The sequence below is a fragment of the Carcharhinus amblyrhynchos genome, chromosome 24, assembly GCF_965287045.1.
Source record: "Carcharhinus amblyrhynchos chromosome 24, sCarAmb.v2.hapA, whole genome shotgun sequence".
NCBI lineage: Eukaryota > Metazoa > Chordata > Chondrichthyes > Carcharhiniformes > Carcharhinidae > Carcharhinus > Carcharhinus amblyrhynchos.
In genome coordinates, this window is record NC_137347.1 from 2,852,556 (window position 1) to 2,873,820 (window position 21,265).

At 47.9% G+C, this 21,265-nt stretch overlaps 1 protein-coding gene across 1 annotated transcript in view; it reads right to left on the reverse strand.

The window, feature by feature from the left end:
- LOC145357701 (collagen alpha-1(XVI) chain-like) overlaps window positions 1-21,265 on the reverse strand; it is a 124,716-nt gene that overhangs the window by 73,353 nt on the left and 30,098 nt on the right. The window contains exons 4-6 of the mRNA XM_080211127.1: window positions 20,556-20,831; window positions 15,663-15,743; window positions 12,041-12,172 (exon numbers count right to left, since the gene is read on the reverse strand). Of these exons, the coding sequence (XP_080067253.1) occupies window positions 12,041-12,172; window positions 15,663-15,743; window positions 20,556-20,831 (489 nt within the window). The remainder of the gene's footprint in view (window positions 1-12,040; window positions 12,173-15,662; window positions 15,744-20,555; window positions 20,832-21,265) is intronic.

Consider the following 21,265-nt stretch of genomic DNA (forward strand, 5'->3'; position numbering starts at 1 on the left):
TCTACACTGTCCCCCCATCAAACACTCCCAGGACAGGGACAGCACGGGGTTAGATACAGAGTAAAGCTCCCTCTACACTGTCCCCCCATCAAACACTCCCAGGACAGGTACAGCACAGAGTTAGATACAGAGTAAAGCTCCCTCTACACTGTCCCCATCAAACACTCCCAGGACAGGTACAGCACAGGGTTAGATACAGAGTAAAGCTCCCTCTACACTGTCCCCCCATCAAGCACTCCCAGGACAGGTACAGCACGGGGTTAGATACAGAGTGAAGCTTCCTCTACACTGTCCCCCCATCAAACACTCCCAGGACAGGTACAGCACAGGGTTAGATACAGAGTAAAGCTCCCTCTACACTGTACCCATCAAACACTCCCAGGACAGGTACAGTACAGGGTTAGATACAGAGTAAAGCTCCCTCTACACTGTCCCCCATCAAACACTCCCAGGACAAGTACAGCACGAGGTTAGATACAGAGTAAAGCTCCCTCTACACTGTCCCCCCATCAAACACTCCCAGGACAGGTACAGCACGGGGTTAGATACAGAGTAAAGCTCCCTCTACACTGTCCCCCCATCAAACACTCCCAGGACAGGTACAGCACAGGGTTAGATACAGAGTAAACTGGGCCAGCTATGAGGGACAGCGAGAAGCAGAAATAGAAACTGAAGTAGAAAGTGAGACGGTCACTACAGTAAAGAGCAAGAGGCCAGTAAGTGGAGGAGCAGTGGGATCATTATCGACGGAGGTATATTATGGGACATGCAGCTGGCAATGCTGTTATGGAGATGCAGTGAAGAGGCGGAGAGGAATTAGTGAGTTCTGCTGCACACATGCGGGCTGTTAGCTCGAGCGAGAGCCAGATTGGGATAGTTCAACATCTGTGAGTAACTAAATACTGAAAGCTGAGTGAGTGGGAGGTAGCAGGGAGTGACAGTACTCTGTGAAACATTCAGCAGACTTTCTATTCCAGCTGTGTCATTGAAGATCACACTGATAAAGCCAAAGAAATATTGAAAATAAAAGTTGAAGTGTTGAAATCGATTTGAGAATGGGAGGGCTGGTGACTCCCAGCGTACCCTGTTACTGCTCTGAAGCAGCTGATGTTGAATTGTCAAACAGACCAAATTGCCAAACCCAAACCCAAAGCACAGCAGAAACAGATGGCACATTGCTCAGACCTTCTGTGTGCGCTCATATAACCATAGCTCTCGAGCTGACCTCGAAACACAGCAGCGTAGGGGAAAGGTAAAGCCAGAGATTCCAGAGTTTTTAAAAAATTTATTTATCATTGTGAAAATCCCGTAGTTGCCACAGTCCAGCGCCTGTTTGGGTACACTGAGGAAGAATTTAGCACGGCCAATGCAACCTACCAGCACATCTTTCCAACTGTGGGAGGAAACTGGAGCACCTGCAAGAAAAACCACGCAGACATGGGGAGAATGTGCAAACTCCACATAGACAGTGACCCAAGCCAGGAATCGAATCCGTGTCCCTGACGCTGTGAGGCAGCAGTGCTAACCACTGTGCCACCCTGCTTATCAACATTGTTGGCTACATTACCAACTCTATTTCCTTCTATTCCTGGAGGTTTCATTATGCATGTCTCTGAGCACTGCCCCCCCCCTCTACTTTCCCACCATTCCTTGTCCTACATCCTCATGAAGCCTCGCCCTCCTGCACCAACTGCAGAGGTTGTCTTGGTTGTTTTGAACCTTGACCATTTATTGGAAAAGTGAGAATGAACCTTGAGTGATTACTCAGACACTGGAGTAAATCAGCACAGACTAACATGTGCTTTTCAGACGGAGAGACTGGGATGAGGACATTTCACACCCCACACAGCACAAGTTACAGTCAGTCATACCACACTGATAGCCAGACCCTGTGGGTATGACCCGGGAGGTCCCGGACACACTCATAAGAACATAAGAAATAGGAGCAGGAGTAGGCCATCTAGCCCTTCGAGCCTGCCCCGCCATTCAATAAGATCATGGCTGATCTGAAGTGGATCAGTTCCACTTTCCCGCTTTCTCCCCAAAACCCTTAATCCCCTTGTCTATCAGAAACCTATCTACCCGTGACTTAAATATATTCAGCGAGGTAGCCTCCACCACTTCAACGGGCAGAGAATTCCAGAGATTCACCACCCTTTGAGTGAAGAAGTTCCTCCTCAACTCCGATCTAAACTGCCCCCCCCCCCCTTATCTTGGGGCTGTGCCCTCTAGTCCTGCTATCCTTTCTAAGCGGGAAGAATCTCCCTACCTCTACCCTATCCATCCCCTTCATTATCTTATACGTCTCAATAAGGTCCCCCCTCATCCTTCTAAACTCCAATGAGTACAGACCTAGTCTATTTAGTCTCTCTTCATAGTCCAACCCCCTCATCTCCAGTATCAGCCTAGTGAACCTTCTCTGCACTCCCTCCAAGGCCAATGTATCCTTCCGCAAGTGCGGTGACCAAAACTGCACACAGTACTCCAGCTGCGGCCTCACCAGTACCCTATACAGTTGCAGCAAGACCTCCCTGCTTTTATATTCTATCCCCCTCGCTATAAAGGATACGCACACTTGATAATACAATCCCATCTTCAGCACTGCCATTATATCCTGAGCTAATATGCCCATTTGGAATATTTTCCAACTGTCAGAGTAACTGCCACCTATCCATGATGACCAACAGATTAATCCGCAGGGTCTCAGAAATGAATCAGAAATTCAGAGCTGTGATAACAATTCAAATCTGAAAACTAAGAGGAGATACATTCACTCCATAGGGTGATAACAGTGCACAAGGAGGAGTGAGTGCTAAAGAAATATATCTAACCCCGTGCTGTACCTGTCCTGGGAGTGTTTGATGGGGACAGTGTAGAGGGAGCTTTACTCTGTATCTAACCCCGTGCTGTACCTGCCCTGGGAGTGTTTGATGAGGACAGTGTAGAGAGAGCTTTACTCTGTATCTAACCCCGTGCTGTACCTGTCCTGGGAGTGTTTGATGGGGACAGTGTAGAGGGAGCTTTACTCTGTACCTAACCCCGTGCTGTACCTGTCCTGGGAGTGTTTGATGGGGACAGTGTAGAGGGAGCTTTACTCTGTATCTAACCCCGTGCTGTACCTGTCCTGGGAGTGTTTGATGGGGGGACAGTGTAGAGGGAGCTTTACTCTGTATCTAACCCTGTGCTGTACCTGTCCTGGGAGTGCTTGATGGGGAAAGTGTAGTATAGACAGCTGACATCAAGTAATTCAGCATCGAGGGCTATACTCTTATAAAGTAAAAATTGATCCCAAGTTCTTTGTGAAGAACATAAGAACATAAGAAATGGGAGCAGGAGTAGGCCATCTAGCCCTTCGAGCCTGCCCTGCCATTCAATAAGATCATGGCTGATCTGAAGTGGATCAGTTCCACTTTCCCGCTTTCTCCCTTAATTCCCCTGTCTATCAGAAACCTATCTACCCGTGACTTAAATATATTTAGCGAGGCAGCCTCCACCACTTCAACGGGCAGAGAATTCCAGAGATTCACCACCCTTTGAGTGAAGAAGTTCCTCCTCAACTCTGATCTAAATTCACCCCCCCTTATCTTGAGGCTGTGCCCTCTAGTCCTGCTATCCTTTCTAAGCAGGAAGAATCTCTCTACCTCTACTCTATCCATCCCCTTCATTATCTTATACGTCTCTGTAAGATCCCCCCTCAGCCTTCTAAACTCCAACGAGTACAGACCCTCTGTTATCTACTGAACAATTGCCAAATTTCAGTTGTTAAACAGTGATCAAGTTTTACAAATGTGTAAAAATGTCTGAGAGAAGAGGAGGTGGAACCGTGTTATTGTGGCACCCTTTCGGAGATGGGTATGGCAGATTTCTCTCAGGGTCGTGAATGCCTCAGTGATTAAGCCAAGCAGACACAAAATTTACATCGAGAATCTGTCTACGGGAATAATGGATTCCATCAGCACAAACTCATTGACAGAGAGATGGTCAAACACTCTGGGGGAATTGGATGATTGTGGAGGCAACACAAAGTCTAACCGGCAATTGACGTCATTCATCATCAACTTTGACCCACTTGATGCTGTCTCTGAATCAGAAAGTTGTGGGTATGGGTCCATGCCAGCACTTAATCTAAGCCAACACTCCAGGGCACTCTGCCCGCGGGCAAAACTCCAGTGTACTTTCGGACGTGCCATCATTGAGGTAAATCTCTGAGCTCCAGCCTTGTTGGATCTCTCAGGTGGTCATGAAAGGTTTTGTTGCGTTATTTGAAGAAGATCAATGTTTATGCCTCAACTAATACCTTGTCATTACCATCTTGCTGTGTGTAGGATGATGTTCTGGGCTTCCTGCATTGCCATAGGGACCGTACCTCTAACCCCCCTCTGCATTGCTATAGGGACCGTACCTCTAACCCCCCTCTGCATTGCTATAGGGACCGTACCTCTAACCCCCCCTCTGCATAGCTATAGGGACCGTATCTCTAACCCCCCTCTGCATTGCTATAGGGACCGTACCTCTAACCCCCCTCTGCATTGCTATAGGGGCCGTATCTCTAACCCCCCCTCTGCATTGCTATAGGGACCGTACCTCTAACCCCCCTCTGCATTGCTATAGGGACCGTACCTCTAACCCCCCCTCTGCATAGCTATAGAGACCGTATCTCTAACCCCCTCTGCATTGCCATGGGGACCGTATCTCTAACCCCCCTCTGCATTGCTATAGGGGCCGTACCTCTAACCCCCTCTGCATTGCTATAGGGACCGTACCTCTAACCCCCCTCTGCATTGCCATGGGGACCGTATCTCTAACCCCCTCTGCATTGCTATAGGGACCGTACCTCTAACCCCCCTCTGCATTGCTATAGGGACCGTATCTCTAACCCCCCCCCTCTGCATTGCCATAGGGACCGTATCTCTAACCCCCCCTCTGCATTGCTATAGGGACCGTATCTCTAACCCCCTCTGCATTGCTATAGGGACCGTATCTCTAACCCCCTCTGCATTGCTATAGGGACCATATCTCTAACCCCCCCTCTGCATTGCTATAGGGACCGTATCGCTAACCCCCCCCTCTGCATTGCTATAGGGATCGTATCTCTAACCCCCTCTGCATTGCTATAGGGACTGTATCTCTAACCTCCCCCCTGCATTGCTTTAGGGACCGTATCTCTAAACCCACCTCTGCATTGCTATAGGGACTGTATCTCTAACCCCCCCTCTCTGCATTACTATAGGGACCGTATCTCTAACCCCCTCTGCATTGCTATAGGGACTGTATCTCTAACCCCCCCCCTCTGCATTGCTATAGGGACCGTATCTCTAACCCCCTCTGCATTGCTATAGGGACCGTATCTCTAACCCCCCCCTCTGCATTGCTATAGGGACCGTATCTCTAACCCCCTCTGCATTGCTATAGGGACCGAATCTCTAACCCCCTCTGCATTGCTATAGGGACTGTATCTCTAACCGCCCCCCTCTGCATTGCTATAGGGACCATATCTCTAACCCCCCCCCTCTGCATTGCTATAGGGACCGTATCTCTAACCCCCTCTGCATTGCTATACGGACTGTATCTCTAACCCCCCCCGACTCTCCTCCCACACTGCACTGGGCTGGTTGTAAGCAGCAGAAACATGGAATCTTCAGACAAAAACATTGGGCTCGGGATGGAAAGTCGCCAAGCTCTGAATCAGAGGAGAAAGCTGTAAAAATAAACCAGATTTCAATAGCAGACAGCCCAGGGACGAACTTTCACCTTTCAACCCTGGGCTGAGACCCGAAGAGATTCGGATCCAGCCAATGGGTGCAATCCGCCAGGAAAACGGCTGGAAACGGAGTGAATTCTTCCCGTTTAATCAGAGTCTTCTTAATTGGGATCTAGGCTAACATCTGTAGCACATCTGGCTGAGCCGGGTGTTTAAAATCTGTCTTCCAGCCCAGTACACAAGCCTTGTTAGAGGTGGGTTGTGTTCTGTATTATCTCTCCTGTAAATCTGAGAGTGTTCAATACTCAAACTCCAAGATGGAGCAAGATGGCCATGGTTAGTTTGAATGAGAGTGGGCTTCTCTCCAGCATCACACCCGGTTTCTGAAACCCCCTCCCCCCGCTCTCTCCTTCACCCTCATTTCCAACAACTGAGGGAGATCGTAGAAGAATCATCACAGAAACCCTCCAGAAAGAGGCCCTTTGGCCCATCGAGTCTGCACCGACCACAATCGCACCCTACTCCCCATATCCCTACATATTTTACCCGATAATCCCTCTAACCTAAGCATCTCAGGACACTAAGGGGTAATGTTAGCACGGCCAATCAACCTAACCCCTAAGAACATAAGAAATAGGAGCAGGAGTAGGCCATCTAGCCCTTCAAGCCTGCCCCGCCATTCAATAAGATCATGGCGGGGAGTCAAGTAGATAAGGTTGTTAAGAAGGCATACGGTGTCTTGGCGTTTATTGGTAGGGGGATTGAATTTAGGAGTCGCAGCGTCATGTTGCAACTGTACACAACTCTGGTGCGGCCGCACTTGGAGTATTGTGTGCAGTTCTGGTCCCCACATTATAGGAAGGATGTGGAGGCTTTGGAGAGGGTGCAGAGGAGGTTTACCAGGATGTTGCCTGGTATGGAGGGGAGGTCCTACGAGGAGAGACTGAGGGATTTGGGGTTGTTTTCGCTAGAAAGAAGGCGGCTAAGAGGGGATCTTATTGAAACATATAAGATGATTAGAGGCTTAGATAGGGTGGATAGTGATAGCCTTTTTCCTCGGATGGAGAAAGCTAGCACGAGGGGGCATGGCTCTAAATTAAGGGGTGGTAGTTATAGGATGGATGTCAGGGGTAGGTTCTTTACCCAGAGGGTGGTGAGGGATTGGAATGCCCTGCCTGCTGCGGTTGTAAATACGCCTAGTTTGGGGGCGTTTAAGAGATCCGTGGATAGGTTTATGGATGAAAAGGGTTTGGTTTAGGTTAGAGGGTCATTGTTTTTTAACTGGTCGGCGCAACATCGTGGGCCGAAGGGCCTGTTCTGCGCTGTAATGTTCTATGTTCTATGGCTGATCTGAAGTGGATCAGTTCCACTTTCCCGCTTTCTCCCCTTAATCCCCTCTCTTATCAAAAACCCATCAACCCGCGTCTTAAAAATATTTAGCGAGGTAGCCTCCACCACTTCAACGGGCAGAGAATTCCAAAGATTCACCACCCTTTGAGTGAAGAAGTTCCTCCTCAGCTCCGTTCTAAACCGCCCCCCCTTTATCTTGGGGCTGTGCCCTCTAGTCCTGCTATCCTTTCTAAGCGAGAAGAATCTCTCTACCTCTACCCTATCCATCCCCTTCATTATCTTATACGTCTCTATAAGATCCCCCCTCATCCTTCTAAACTCTAACGCGTACAGACCCAGTCTATTCAGCCTCTCTTCATAGTCCAACCCCCTCATCTCCGGTATCAGCCTAGTGAACCTTCACTGCACTCCCTCCAAGGCCAATATATCCTTCCGCAAGTGCGGCGCCCAAAACTGCACACAGTACTCCAGCTACAGCCTCACCAGTGCCCTGTACAGCTGCAGCAAGACCTCCCTGCTTTTATATTCTATCCCCCTCGCTATAAAGGCCAGCATCCCATTCGCCTTCCTGATCACCTGCTGCACCTACAGACTGGGTTTTTGCGACTCACGCACAACCCGCACATCTTTGGACTGTGCGAAGAAATTGGAGCACCTGGAGGAAGCCCATTCAGACATGAGGAGAATGTGCAAACTCCACACAGAAAGTGACCCGAGCCCAGAATCGAGATCTTGGACTTCTGTGTCAGCAAAATGTAGACCATCTAATCAGTTGTCTCGGCTCCTGCACTCCCTTCCTCTAACAAAGAAATTTACCTGTGTTAAACATCCCCCAATGCTCCCTCTATCCTAGCTGCCAACACACACCCTTCTCTCATTTCTCTCCCATCTCTCCCCCTTGCCCTCTCTGAGTTTATCGTGTCCGTGAAGATCTGCCTCCTGTCTGCTTGACATTACTCCCCCTAGAGCACTGACCAACCTCTCTCCTGGTCTCCATGTTAACCAATATTGTTCCCACTTCTCTCTCTTTAGCTGTCGTCTCTCTCTTTTAAATCAGCTGTCATCATCCCTCCGCCTAATATCAAAGCTTCAGCCGGCTGTCCTTGCACACAGCTGTCCCATCACCAAACTCCCACCAATCACCAAAACACTGCCGGGCTCAGAGTCGGGAAAAAAAGCGGAGGATGCGGGAAAATCTCAGTGAGTCTGGCAGCACCTGTACAGAAAGATGAAATATTCTCCCGTGAAGAAGCGTTAGATAGAATTGAAACATTAACTCTGTTTCTCTCTCAGATTTGCTGAGTTTTCCCAACATCCTGAACTTTGTCTCACTAATCCAGAAACTCAGCTAACATCCGAGGGACCCGAGTTCAAATCCTGCCGTAGCAGGAATAAAAATGTCTAGAATTACGAAGCTACTGATGACCATTGCGATTGTCGGAAAAACCCGTCTGGTTCGCTAGTGTCCTTTAGGGAAGGAAATCTGCCATCCTTACCCGGTCTGGCCTACATGTGACTCCAGAGTCACAGCAATGTGGTTGACTCTCAACTGTCCTCGGGCAACTGGGAATGGGCAATAAATACTGGCCCTGCCAGCAGCGCCCAGGTCCCATGACTGAACAAAATAGGATTCTCCAACGTCTTTGAACATGTCATATCCTAAATCTGAGCTCTTATTTCCCGGAACGCCATGACTGAATCTTTTCAAAAGGGTTTCCCGCATCGTAACAGAGACTATCTCTCCATCCTGCTCTCCACTCTCCTCCTACAATGCACTGGGCTTTACTAAAGACACAAATGACATCCCACGTGACTGCGACAAAGGTAAGTTTTTATCACCTCGTCGTTCTCAGCATCATCCTCCACCATATTTTCCGCGTTGTCCAACAGGGTGAGACTGCACCTGTCTCTTTCCAATCTTATCTGTCCAGTCAGAAGCAGAGAGCTCCTTACAATGATTTCCCTTCCCACTCTATGTTACAGGAGGGATGTGGAAGCCATTGAGAGGGTGCAGAGGAGGTTTACAAGGATGTTGCCTGGATTGGGAGGCTTATGAGGATAGGTTGAGGGAGCTGGGACTCTTCTCCCTGGAGAGACGAAGGTTGAGAGGCGACCTGATAGAGGTTTATAAAACGTTGAGAGGAATAGATAGGGTGGATTCTCGGAGGCTATTTCCCAGGGCTGAAATGGTCGCTACGAGAGGACACAGGTTTAAGGTGCTGGGGAGTAGGTACAGAGGAGATGTTAGGGGTAAGTTTTTCACTCAGAGGGTGGTGAGTGAGTGGAATCGGCTGCCGTCAGTGGTGGTGGAGGCAAATTCGATAGAGTCTTTTAAGTAACTTCTGGACAAGTACATGGGACTTAATAGAATTGAGGGTTATAGGTCAGCTTTGTAGGTAGGGATATCATTGGCGCAACTTGTGGGCTGAAGGGCCTGTTTGTGCTGTAGTTTTTCTATGTTCTATGTTCCCTCTGGTGTCCCCCAAAAATCTCTCCTCAGCTCCTCCTATTTCTCATCCGCTGGCTGCCCCCTCGCTGACATCACCCAAAAACACATCAACTTTCGCTTACTCACTGATGTATGTCAGTTTGACCTCACCAGCGGTTTTCTCCACCTCTCCAGTGTCCGACACAGAGCTTTCACACTACCCGCCCCATTTCCTGCACTGAATGAGCAGAAATTTCCTCCAACTAAACACTGAGAGAGCTCTTGTGGCAGAGTGGTTACGACCAGGCCTCTGAGCCAGAGGCTCTGGGTTCGATTCCTACCCCAGAATGTTGGCCAAGGAGGGTGCGCTCATAACATCATCAAACAGGTTAGTACCAACCTGTAAATCCTTTCTAAACAATGGCCAGCAGTAAAGAGGGAGAGATTCCTGGTCAGTTTGTGAGAGAATGAATTTTCTATCAAGACTATCCATTGCTCCAAACAACACGGAACGTGTGAAGGTGCAGGTTGCCACAGCAACACGGACTCCCAGGAATCTCTGTGACACACATGTAAATGGTGTCTATGCCCTTTCCACTGACTCCATCCTTTTCCTTCTCCACTGCCCAAAAGGAGAGATGAGAAACCCAGGCTAGTGAGTAGGCCGCACGTGCGACACTCCTTCATCTCGTGGCCGCAAGATCGAAATTGGGCTTGTTCGTTAACTGTGACCCCGTGAATAAGTTTAAACATATTTAATACACAGTAAATATTTCACAATGAGTTATGGAAAATGCTTCATCATTTATATATTGATAGAACTCTCATTAAATTCAAACAGTCAAAAAACAAAAGAGATATTTACATTTTGGGCACAGAGGGAGCACGCAGCTCTCACAGTCAATGTAGCGAGCGATCCGCAGGCACCTCGCTCTTGCTTCACTTGTCTATCACTTCAGTCAGACTGGTAGAGAACAAAACTACACAGCTGGAATGGGACAACTCTGCGAGTGGGCAATGGACAACATGGGCCGCATTCAGAACCCCAGTGGCTACATGTGGCCCCGGGCCGCATGTTGCCCACCGCTGTCCGAAAGCCCCCCGAGATATCTGCACTCTGGCCATCCCTAAATTGTCACTGATCCAGCCTCGAATGCCGTACCTCCAGCTGTGAAAAGAGGTGATAATGTCAACGCACCGACTGGCTGCTAATTTCCAGGCTCGTGGGGTGACCTCTCGCCAGGCCAGTCCAAACTTTACTCTTCATCGCTGGCTAATGGAAGAATTGAAGAAAAACTTCCACTTATGTCATGGGAAGGGAATTACGAAGAGAAGACAAAGATGGAGAGAAAGAAAAATGGAAGAAAAGAAGGAATGGGCGAATGAGAGACTTAGACAGTGTCTTTACAACCTCAGGACGTCCCAAAGCTCTTCACTGTCAATGACACACTTTTGAAGTTTTGAAGAGTTTTTTAGAGTTTAAAGTTTATTTATTAGTGTCACAAGTAGGCTTATATTAACACTGCAGTGAAGTTTCTGTGAAAATCCCCCAGTCGCTACACTCTGGTGCCTGTTTGGATACACGGAGGGAGAATTTAGCACGGCCAATCTACCTAACCAGCACATCTTTTAGAAACTGGAGCACCCGAAGGAAACCCACACAGACACGGGGAGAATGTGCAAACTCCACACAGGCAGTGACCCAAGTCAGAAATCAAACTTGTGTCCCTGACGGTGTGAGGCAGCAGTGCTAAGCAGGTGCTACCGTGCCAATGCTGGTGTAGTCACTGCTGTAATGTAGGCAGCCGTACCGTGCACAGCAAGACTCCACAAACAGCAATGTGATAACAAGCAGATCATGTGTTTTTAGTGATGTTGATTGAGTCATTATATCCCTGCAGATAACTCTCCGGATCTTCCTTTAGCAATGGGATATTTTGCACCCACTGGAGAGGGCAGACAGAACCTTGGTTTAATGTAGCATCTGAAAGACAACACCTCTGACAGTGCTGCACTCCCTCAGTACCACACTCAAGTGTTAACCTGGTCGTGTGCTCGAGGCTTCGGAATGGGACTCAAACCCTCAACCTTCAGCCAGGGTTGAAAATTTAAATATCCATTCGTACTCCAAGAGTTCAAGAACTTTTCACACATGATTCCAAGAATAAACTCGTACTGTCACTGAAATGCTTTAAAATAATGTTTGGGTTTGACTCAATGAGACCAGTATTTGGAGAATTGTCCCCACTGCCACCTTCCGGGACAGAACTTCCTCCATCATCACTGGAATTTAGGGGAATGAGAGGGGATCTCATTGAAACATACAGGATTCTTAAGGGGCTGATGTCAACATTAAGCTGGTTTAAATGTGAAAGGTCAGATTAAGGTGAGCTTTGATGAGTGGAGAATTGGGTTGAGGAAGGACAGTGATTGTATGGGCTGTGAGGAGACTGCAATTGCCCAAAGGCTGGCATTGTTCACAATGCCACCCCAATACCTGGTTTGGGTACAATATTCCCAAGGCAGAGCTGGCAGCATTTCCAGGAAAACTGCAGGCTTACCTTTGTCTTTGTATTCTCATCAACACAGAAGCACTTGGTCTGGACCTTCCCAGTCAACTGAGGCAGAGCCACAAGTGGAATCTTCCCCTCGGCATTCCTCCGACTCTTTTGAACGAGTGACTCAGTTGCGCACTGCAAAAGACAGGTGGCAGTCAGCGATGACAGTTACCTGGGTGCAAAAACTCAACTGGAAGAACATTTCTGAATACAAACAAAACAAAGACTTTAATTTCCCCTCATCCAAAGATGTCCATCTGCCCCGTGATCCCACACTTTAATTTCTTAACTCATGGTGGGAGATATAGGAGGGATGTCCGAGGTAGATTCTTCACTCAGAGAGTGGTTGGGGTGTGGAATGCACTGCCTGCTGTGATAGTGGAGTCGGACACTATAGGAATTTCCAAGCGGTTATCGGATAGGCACATGGAGCACCCCAGAATGATAGGGAGAGGGATAGCTTGATCTTGAGTTCAGACAAAGCTCAGTACAACATCGAGGACTGAAGGGCCTGTACTGAGCTGTACCGTTCTATGTTCTATCCTCAAGTTCGATCTGAAGATGATTGGCCACCCCGTTTCACACCTCAGGCTTTCTGACCTTCAGTCTAATTCTAATTCTCATTAATTCTTTACACTAACTTTTAAATCCCCCAGATATAACACTCTGCTAGAAAAGGACTAACATCAAATGAAGAAGTTTTAAGAATTTATCTTGAGAAAACCTTTTTGCAGTTTCTTAAAATAGTGTTCAAGGAACAATCCACTTTTTCGACAACAGTTCATTTCTGTGGGACCCCCGTGGGAACGGATTCTTGACACGAGTCCCCAATATGTTACCCCCTCTTTTGGAACAATGAACCTCCCCCCCCCGCCCAGTTTGGTTCCAATTTCCCAAATGAGCTTCCCAATTTGCAATGACAAGCCCCAGGAAGGGGGTTCTCAAAGATTATCGATCCCGGAGAAATCCTCTCGATTTATCTGGCTGGAATAATCCCATACTGTTACAAACCCGGGTGGGGAGGAGTGACTGGATCCATCTTTTTATTCAATCCACTTTCTCCAGGGAGAAACAAACTTTAAACAGAGTTGAGGAGGAACTTCTTCACTCAAAGGGTGGTGAATCTCTGGAATTCTCTGCCCGTTGAAGTGGTGGAGGCCACCTCGTTGAATATATTTAAGTCACGGGTAGATAGATTTCTGATCTATAAAGGGGATTAAGGGTTATGGGGAGAGGGCGGGTAAGTGGAACTGATCCACTTCAGATCAGCCATGATCTTATTGAATGGCGGGGCAGGCTCGAAGGGCTAGATGGCCTACTCCTGCTCCTATTTCTTACGTTCTTATGTTACTTTTCCTTTTCCAAACTCAATAACTATGGTGAAATTTAACCAGGTTCTCTTGTGTTACGATAGAGTAAGTTTATTAATTACCAAAAAAGAAGAAAATTTGAAAAACAGGTGTATACATTCACATGGATTAAAAGAATTGAATCTCACATAAATTAAATATGTATGAAAAGTTATAACGGAACAGTCCTTGACTTGTGTGGAAGTAGCTAACAGTCATTATGGCTGTTACTAATTGATTCCAGTGTAGTTGACTCTTCAGTTCAGGAGTTCTGTGGTTTGATACAGAGATTTCAGTGCTTTTTCGCAGCCGTCATCCTATTGCTGGCTGGTTGACTTCCACAGTTAGAAAGAGAGTTTTTAGATATTCCAGCAAAAGATGGGGTTATTTTTTGCAGGGGTCCTGCTTCAGTTAATGCAGCACCCACTTACAGTGTGGAATATATCTCGCTATGTTTGCTTACACACAGACACTTAGGCACGCGCACACACACACACACAGGCGCACACACACACACACACACACACACACACACAGGCGCACACACACGCAGGCGCACACACACACACACACACACACATGCGTGCGTGCGCACACACACGCACACAACACACACACGCACGCACACATATACACACACACATCAAAGCGCACCTTCTGTGATCCTGGTTCAGTGCCTGATTCAGCGATGGAGTTGTTGACGAACCAGAGCAATGTGTGGTGGTCCATTTTGGCAGGACCAATGGGGTGAAGGAGTACAATATCAAGGGTAGGAGTCTCAGCAGTGTTGAAGAGCAGAAGGATCTTGGGGTCCGGGTCCATAGGACTCTCAAATCAGCCTCGCAGGTGGGGGATGTGGTCAAGAAGGTGTATGGTGTACTGGCCTTCATCAATCGAGGGATTGAGTTTAGGAGTCGGGAGGTAATGCTGCAACTTTATAAGACCCTTGTCAGACCCCACTTGGAGTACTGTGCGCAGTTCTGGTCGCCTCACTACAGGAAGGATGTGGAAGCCATAGAAAGGGTGCAGAGGAGATTTACAAGGATGTTGCCTGGATTGGGAGGCATGCCTTATGAGGATAGGTTGAGGGAGCTGGGACTCTTCTCCCTGGAGAGACGAAGGTTGAGAGGTGACCTGATAGAGGTTTACAAAATGTTGAGAGGAATAGATAGGGTGGATTCTCGGAGGCTATTTCCCAGGGCTGAAATGGTCGCTACGAGAGGACACAGGTTTAAGGTGCTGGGGAGCAGGTACAGAGGAGATGTTAGGGGTAAGTTTTTCACTCAGAGGGTGGTGAGTGAGTGGAATCGGCTGCCGTCGGTGGTGGTAGAGGCGAACTCGCTGAGGTCTTTTAAAAGACTTCTGGATGAGTACATGGGATTTAATGGGATTGGGAGTTACAGATAGTTCTATGTCCTGATAGGTATGGATATGATCGGCGCAACTTGTGGGCCGAAGGGCCTGTTTGTGCTGTAGTGTTCTATGTTCTATCAATCTCTATCAATCATTGCACAACAGATGCAGACACACATGGGGTGGAAAACTCGGAAGTTGGAAAGATTTGAAAGCAACGCATGTAAAGGCAGCTCTTTCTCCAAAATCTATGCTGCACTAACCCCAATGTGAACCCAGTTACTCATATTCTGTGAACCCTAAACATTACATTCTGAAAGTAATGTATTTTGAATATTGTTGGAAAGAGAGACATGTTGCTGAAATCTATCGTCTTGTCACTCATCAGGACAAATGCAAAAATACCAAATTTCAAACCATTACCAACAATTTGTACTACAGGAAAAAAGGCTGCTGATTGGTTCGCCAGGCAATCCTGATTGGCCGAGGCATTGCTAAAGTTCCCATGTGCTTCCTCCATGTCAATATCCCAGCCAATCAGAATCAACTTGCCAACCAATCAGTGTCCTTTCCTCCTGCAGTATAAATTGTTGTGAGTGTTTGAAATTTGGTATTCTTGTGTTTGTCCTGGTGAGGTGAAAAGCTTCGACAAGGTCTCTCTTTTCAGAAATCCACCTTCTTAAAGTAATCAGTACAACCTGCTCCCAACATGAGCTCCCATTGGTGGACAGCGAATGACAGACTGAGTGATTTGCACGTCGGTGATTGGCCAATCACTTTCTCTCGACCACAAATCTCACACCCAGGAGCAGCTGACGACCATCTCCGACCATCGGAAGTTTTAACAGGGGGTGATTTCTGGGTTCCAGGAGCTGCCACGAGGAGCTCGGAGCAGCGACGGGTTGCAGGCGGGATTTACTTACCCTGACCCCTGGCATCTCGCAGCACGTCACCTTCTCCGCCATGAGAGAGTCACAGAACAGGATCATCTGCTGTAAGTCAACCTGTGTCGAAAGGACAATAACATTAGCAGAGGAGAGCTCAGGCCTTTGAAGGAGGTAAAAAGCCATGAAGGTGGGGAGCTGGCATAAAAATAGCTGTCCGGCACATAAGGGGTTAAAAGGCATTAACCCTGCACTGACTTCCAGCATAGACACCAACTTTCAAACACAGATAACTATTTAAAATTTAAACCCCAGGACAGACAGTTAATAAAACAGGGAACAGACGCCAGCTATTTACCATTTATATAGATGATCTGGAGGAGGGAACCGAGTGTAGGGTGTCAAAATTTGCTGATGACACCAAGATTGGTGGAACGGCAAATTGCGGGGAGGGTGTGGAGAGTCTGCAGAAGGATCTAGATAGGCTGGGCGAATGGGCCAGGAACTGGCAAATGGGATTTAATGTTGGCAAGTGCGAGGTGGTCCACTTTGGTAGGAATAATGGTAGGAAGGATTATTACTTACATGGAGAAAAACTGCAGCAGGCGACGGTGCAGAGGGACCTCGGGGTCCTTGTGCATGAGTCGCAAAAACCCAGCCTGCAGGTGCAGCAGGTGGTCAGGAAGGCTAATGGGATGCTGGCCTTCATAGCGAGGGGGATTGAATATATGGGGAGAAAGCGGGAAAGTGGAACTGAGCAGCGACAGATCAGCCATGATCTTATTGAATGGCGGGGCAGGCTCGAAGGGCTAGATGGCCTACTCCTGCTCCTATTTCTTATGTTCTTATAAAAGTAGAGAGGTCTTGCTGCAGCTGTATAGGGCACTGGTGAGGCCGCAGCTTGAGTACTGTGTGCAGTTTTGGTCACCGCACTTACGCAAGGATATTTTGGCCTTGGAGGGAGTGCAGAGGAGGTTTACTAGGCTGATACCGGAGTTGAGGGGGTTGAACTATGCGGAGAGGCTGAATAAACTGGGCTTGTACTCGTTAGAGTTGAGAAGAATGAGGGGAGATCTCATTGAGACGTATAAGATGATGAATGGGATGGATAGGATAGAGGTGGAGAGACTCTTCCTGCTCAGAAAGGACAGTAGGACTAGGGGGCACAGCCTCAAGATAAAGGGGGGGCGGTTTAGAACAGAGTTGAGGAGGAACTTCTTCACTCAAAGGGTGGTGAATCTCTGGAATTCTCTGCACGTTGAAGTGGTGGAGGCTGCCTCGCTAAATATTTTTAAGACGCGGGTTGATGGGTTTTGATAAGCGAGGGGATTAAGGGTTATGGGGAGAGGGCGGGAATGTGGAACTGAGATACGACAGATCAGCCATGATCTTATTGAATGGCGGGGCTAGATGGCCTACTCCTGCTCCTATTTCTTATGTTCTTATGCTCTTATGTTATGCTTCAGGAAGGCAGGCACCTTAAAAGAGATAAAGATAGTCCTGGGATAATGATAGGGAGATTAAGAACAGGAATGCTTAAACACGAAGGAACCACTTACTACAAGAATAGAACAAAATTAAGTCATTGATAAAGAGGAAATGTACCCATTTATGGAACAATATTGAAACAATATTGAAAGGGATGGATAGGGTAGAGGTAGACAGATTCTTCCCGCTTAGAAAGGATAGCAGAACTAGAGGGCACAGCCTCAAGATAAGGGGGGGGGGGGGGGGGCGGTTTAGAACGGAGTTGAGGAGGAACTTCTTCACTCAAAGGGTGGTGAATCTCTGGAATTCTCTGCCCATTGAAGTGGTGGAGGCTACCTCGCTGAATATATTTAAGTCACGGGTAGATAGGTTTCTGATAGACAAGGGGATTAAGGGTTATGGGGAGAGGGCGGGAATGTGGAACTGATCCACTTCAGATCAGCCATGATCTTATTGAATGGCGGGGCAGGCTCGAAGGGCTAGATGGCCTACTCCTGCTCCTATTTCTTATGTTCTTATGTTCATGGCTGCACCTGTCCATAATAATGAGATGAGAAATGTTGTACCCATTTGACTATAACAATGTGATAATCGTGTCTGTTGTGTAAAGGGTATAAAGATGAACCGCTTCTGTTGTTTCATCGAGAGAAGATCCAGTACCGCGAGGTGCTGGTGCTTTTTCTCCACAAAGCTTCGTTAAATAAAACTGTATTGTTATTTCTCTAGTCTGACTCCAAAGTGGCAATTTTCCCACAACATCTTTCCATATGAGTGAGTAACACCAGCTGGCTTAGTTCAGTCAGTCTACGAGGTTGAGGGCAAAGGCTGAATTTGTACGGGGTGGTCTCCCCTTCTATCTTACAATCCATCATACTGTCCCCACCTTAAAGTGGTGTAAATATTAAGTACATTAGTATAAGTTATGGTGGGGTTTGGTGAGGGTGAGGGATTGGCAGGGACACCAGAAGGATTGTATCACACAAGTCCGCATTCTTATTGTTCCAGTAAGATGACGGAGTTTGGTAACCTGATCTACCAGGAAAGAAATCACCAAAATGAGGTGTAGCCAAACGGGCCAGCTAAAAGGGCAATTTGTAAAGCACTCTGGGACAACTGGGCAAGAGACTAAACCGACAGGCTGCAGTTTACAGACAAACAGACTGCAACCTGAACGAGTGAATAAACAGGATATGGGTCATCTCCAGGATGAAAGGGACTTTACAGTCACACTGGGTTGTGTACCAGACATAAAGGCACCGTGAATCCTTATACAGGAGGGAGGTATGTGACCTATGTGCCTCCAACGCCTACAGACATGGGGACACACCCAGAGATCGGCGTATCAGCACCTGATAGGCCCCTTATCGATCAGGGTGATCAAGTCCTGATCGATTGATTGGCAATGGCCAAAAAGGGGTGTGAAACCCAACGGGGTATAAAGGGTGCAGCACAACCAGGAATCTCCCTCTCTCTCTGAGCCCCATGAACGAGCTACAATGGTGAACATTGCCAGCACGAGGAGAGGCACCAAACCCGAAAAGGAAGGAAGATCAGAGCCAGGGTGCCAGACCAGACCAAAGAACCAGACCACGCAGACGACTACCGAGATCAGTGCACAGATAAAGGCCAATATCTGCTTGGGTACTTGCCAGTCACACAAAATTAAGTCAAGGTCTTGTATTGGACTCAAACTTTAGTATTTTCTGTAAGATAACCTATTGTTGGTTGGTTGGGTGGGTGATTATTGATTGTGTGGGTTTAAATAAATATTGGTTGTACTAATAAGACGTCTACTCGCAGTTATTTGTCCATTGTATAAGGGGTAAAACAGACTGTGTGGCGGGCAACAGAAGTTTGGAGGGGATGCGGAGAAAACCTTTCTCACCCAGAGGCTGGTGGGAGTCTGGAAGGCACTGCCTAAAAAGGTGGTGGAGGCAGAGACACGATGAAGAAGTGTTTAGATGCAGACCTGCGATGCCAAGGCAGACAAGACTACGGGCCAAGTGCTGGGGAATGGGATTAGAATATTTGGGCGGTTTATCTTTAACCAGCTCAGACCCAGTGGGCCAAATGGCCATGTTCTGTGCTGTAAACTCTGACTCAAAATCACCGATCAGAATCCTCTGCCAGTCTTGGTCAACGTGTCACCTCCTCGTCCCCTGCTTCCTGGTTAAAGGAACTGAGGCCAATTATAGATTCTCATTCTGATTAAAATAGGACGTATTTTGTTCGCATGAACGGTTGGAAAAGTCTCACCTATTTGGAGGTTCCTTGGTAAAACCATGTCTACATGGAATAGTCCTTCTGCAAAGGAGCAAACTCCTACAATCAGAGAACCCTTCCAACTCATTGAACCTGGATAGTTAGGGCTAAGATTGGTCCAGCACAGGTTCCTGGGGTTTAAGCCTTTCTTCTCCCTCCTTCTGAGATTGTTCCAGATATACTCAGATCATGAGGACTGGCTCTCACTCAACAGGCGCCCCCAGTCCTCATTGGTATAACCTGTACAATGGAGTTGGCATTTTTCAAATGAGTCCCTGCCAGCTCTCTGGTATAACTTTGTTGACTGCACGAGGGGAGAAGGTTAAGAGGTGATCTGATCGTGGCGTTTCGGATTATTAAAGGATTCGATCCACGGAAATTATTTCCAGTGGGAGAGGACCCTCATGGTTAGAGCCAGGCGGATCAGGGTGATATCAGGAATCTAAGGAACCTGGGACCCACTCCTCCAAAATATTCTCAAGTCTGGGAGTAAATTGACCATTTCAAAACTGAGGTTGTTAGGGAATTAATGATAATGGAACGAAGGTGGGTGACTGGGATTGAGGTACGCATCAATTATGATCTAACTGAGTAGCAAAACAGGTTTGGAGGGCTGAATGGCCTCACCTGTCTCTACATTCTTCATAGAATCAGAATCCCGACAGAAGGAGGTCATTCGGCCCATCAGGTCTGCACTATCCACAATTCCACCCAGGCCCTTAATCCCTGCCAATCCCCTGACGTTCGGGTCAATTTAGCATGGCCAATTAACTCAACCCACCCATCTTCGGAAAGCAGAGCACCCGGAGGAAATGTAGATACAGGGAGACTCCACATATACAATGATCCGAGGCCAAGATCGAACTGGGGTCCCTGGCGCTGTGAGGCAGCAGTGCTAACCACGGTGTCGCCCTTATTGGCTCCCACTTGCCTGGCTCGCCCAAGTAGATCAGCTTCCTACAGGAAGTGAGGTAGTTTTCCTGGTTCCGCCCAGTCACCTCCCATCAGAGAATAACACACACACACACAACTGAGAGAACTGGCACCTTGCCCAATTAACACCCTGGTATGGGTGACCCCCCCCCCCCCCCCCCCCACACACAAGATGACTACTCCCCCTCACCCCAACCCAGTGTTGCCAGGGGAACCCCAGAGGATTGTGGTAAGATGACGGCAACAAACCTCAGCCGGTTTGTTGTCCTTGGCCAGCCTGCCCATGACGGTCTGGCCCCCGATGTCAATGGCGGACCTCTCCTCCACCGATTTGATCTCCATCAGCTGGCAGTCGATGTAGAGGGAGGCCACGTTGGCCTGCAGGCTGATCACCAGCTTGTGCCACCGCAGGTCAAAGAGAGCAGCTACCCCCTCGCTGCTGAACACCCAGTGCACATAGTCCTGGAAAAGGCCTTTGGCCTTGTACTCCACCGTCTTGTCTCTTCCATCGATGCGGATAGAAAACTGAATAAAAGAAAGAGAGAAAGGGATTCAGACAAGAAAGAATAAACATGGCCCACTGCGGTTTTAATCTGGCGAATAAAAATCACCGCAGGATTCTGCCAACACTTCAGCGGAACATTGGAAGCAAACTGGGAGAAGCGGATCATAGGGAGATCGGATTAGCTGGAGCTGAGTGCGGAATTCCAGTTAAAATCGTAGAAATCCTACAGTGCAGAAAAAGGCCATTCGACCCATCGAGTCTGCACCGACAACAATCCCACCCAGGCCCTATCCCTGTATTTAACCTCTAACCTACGCATCCCGGGACACTAAGGGGCAACTTAGCTTGGCCAATCCACCTAACCCGCACATGTTAATCTTTGAGACACGGGAACTCAATTGCCAGGTTCCATCTCCCCACCTTCCCAAAAACCCCTTCAACTGAAACCTTCCAG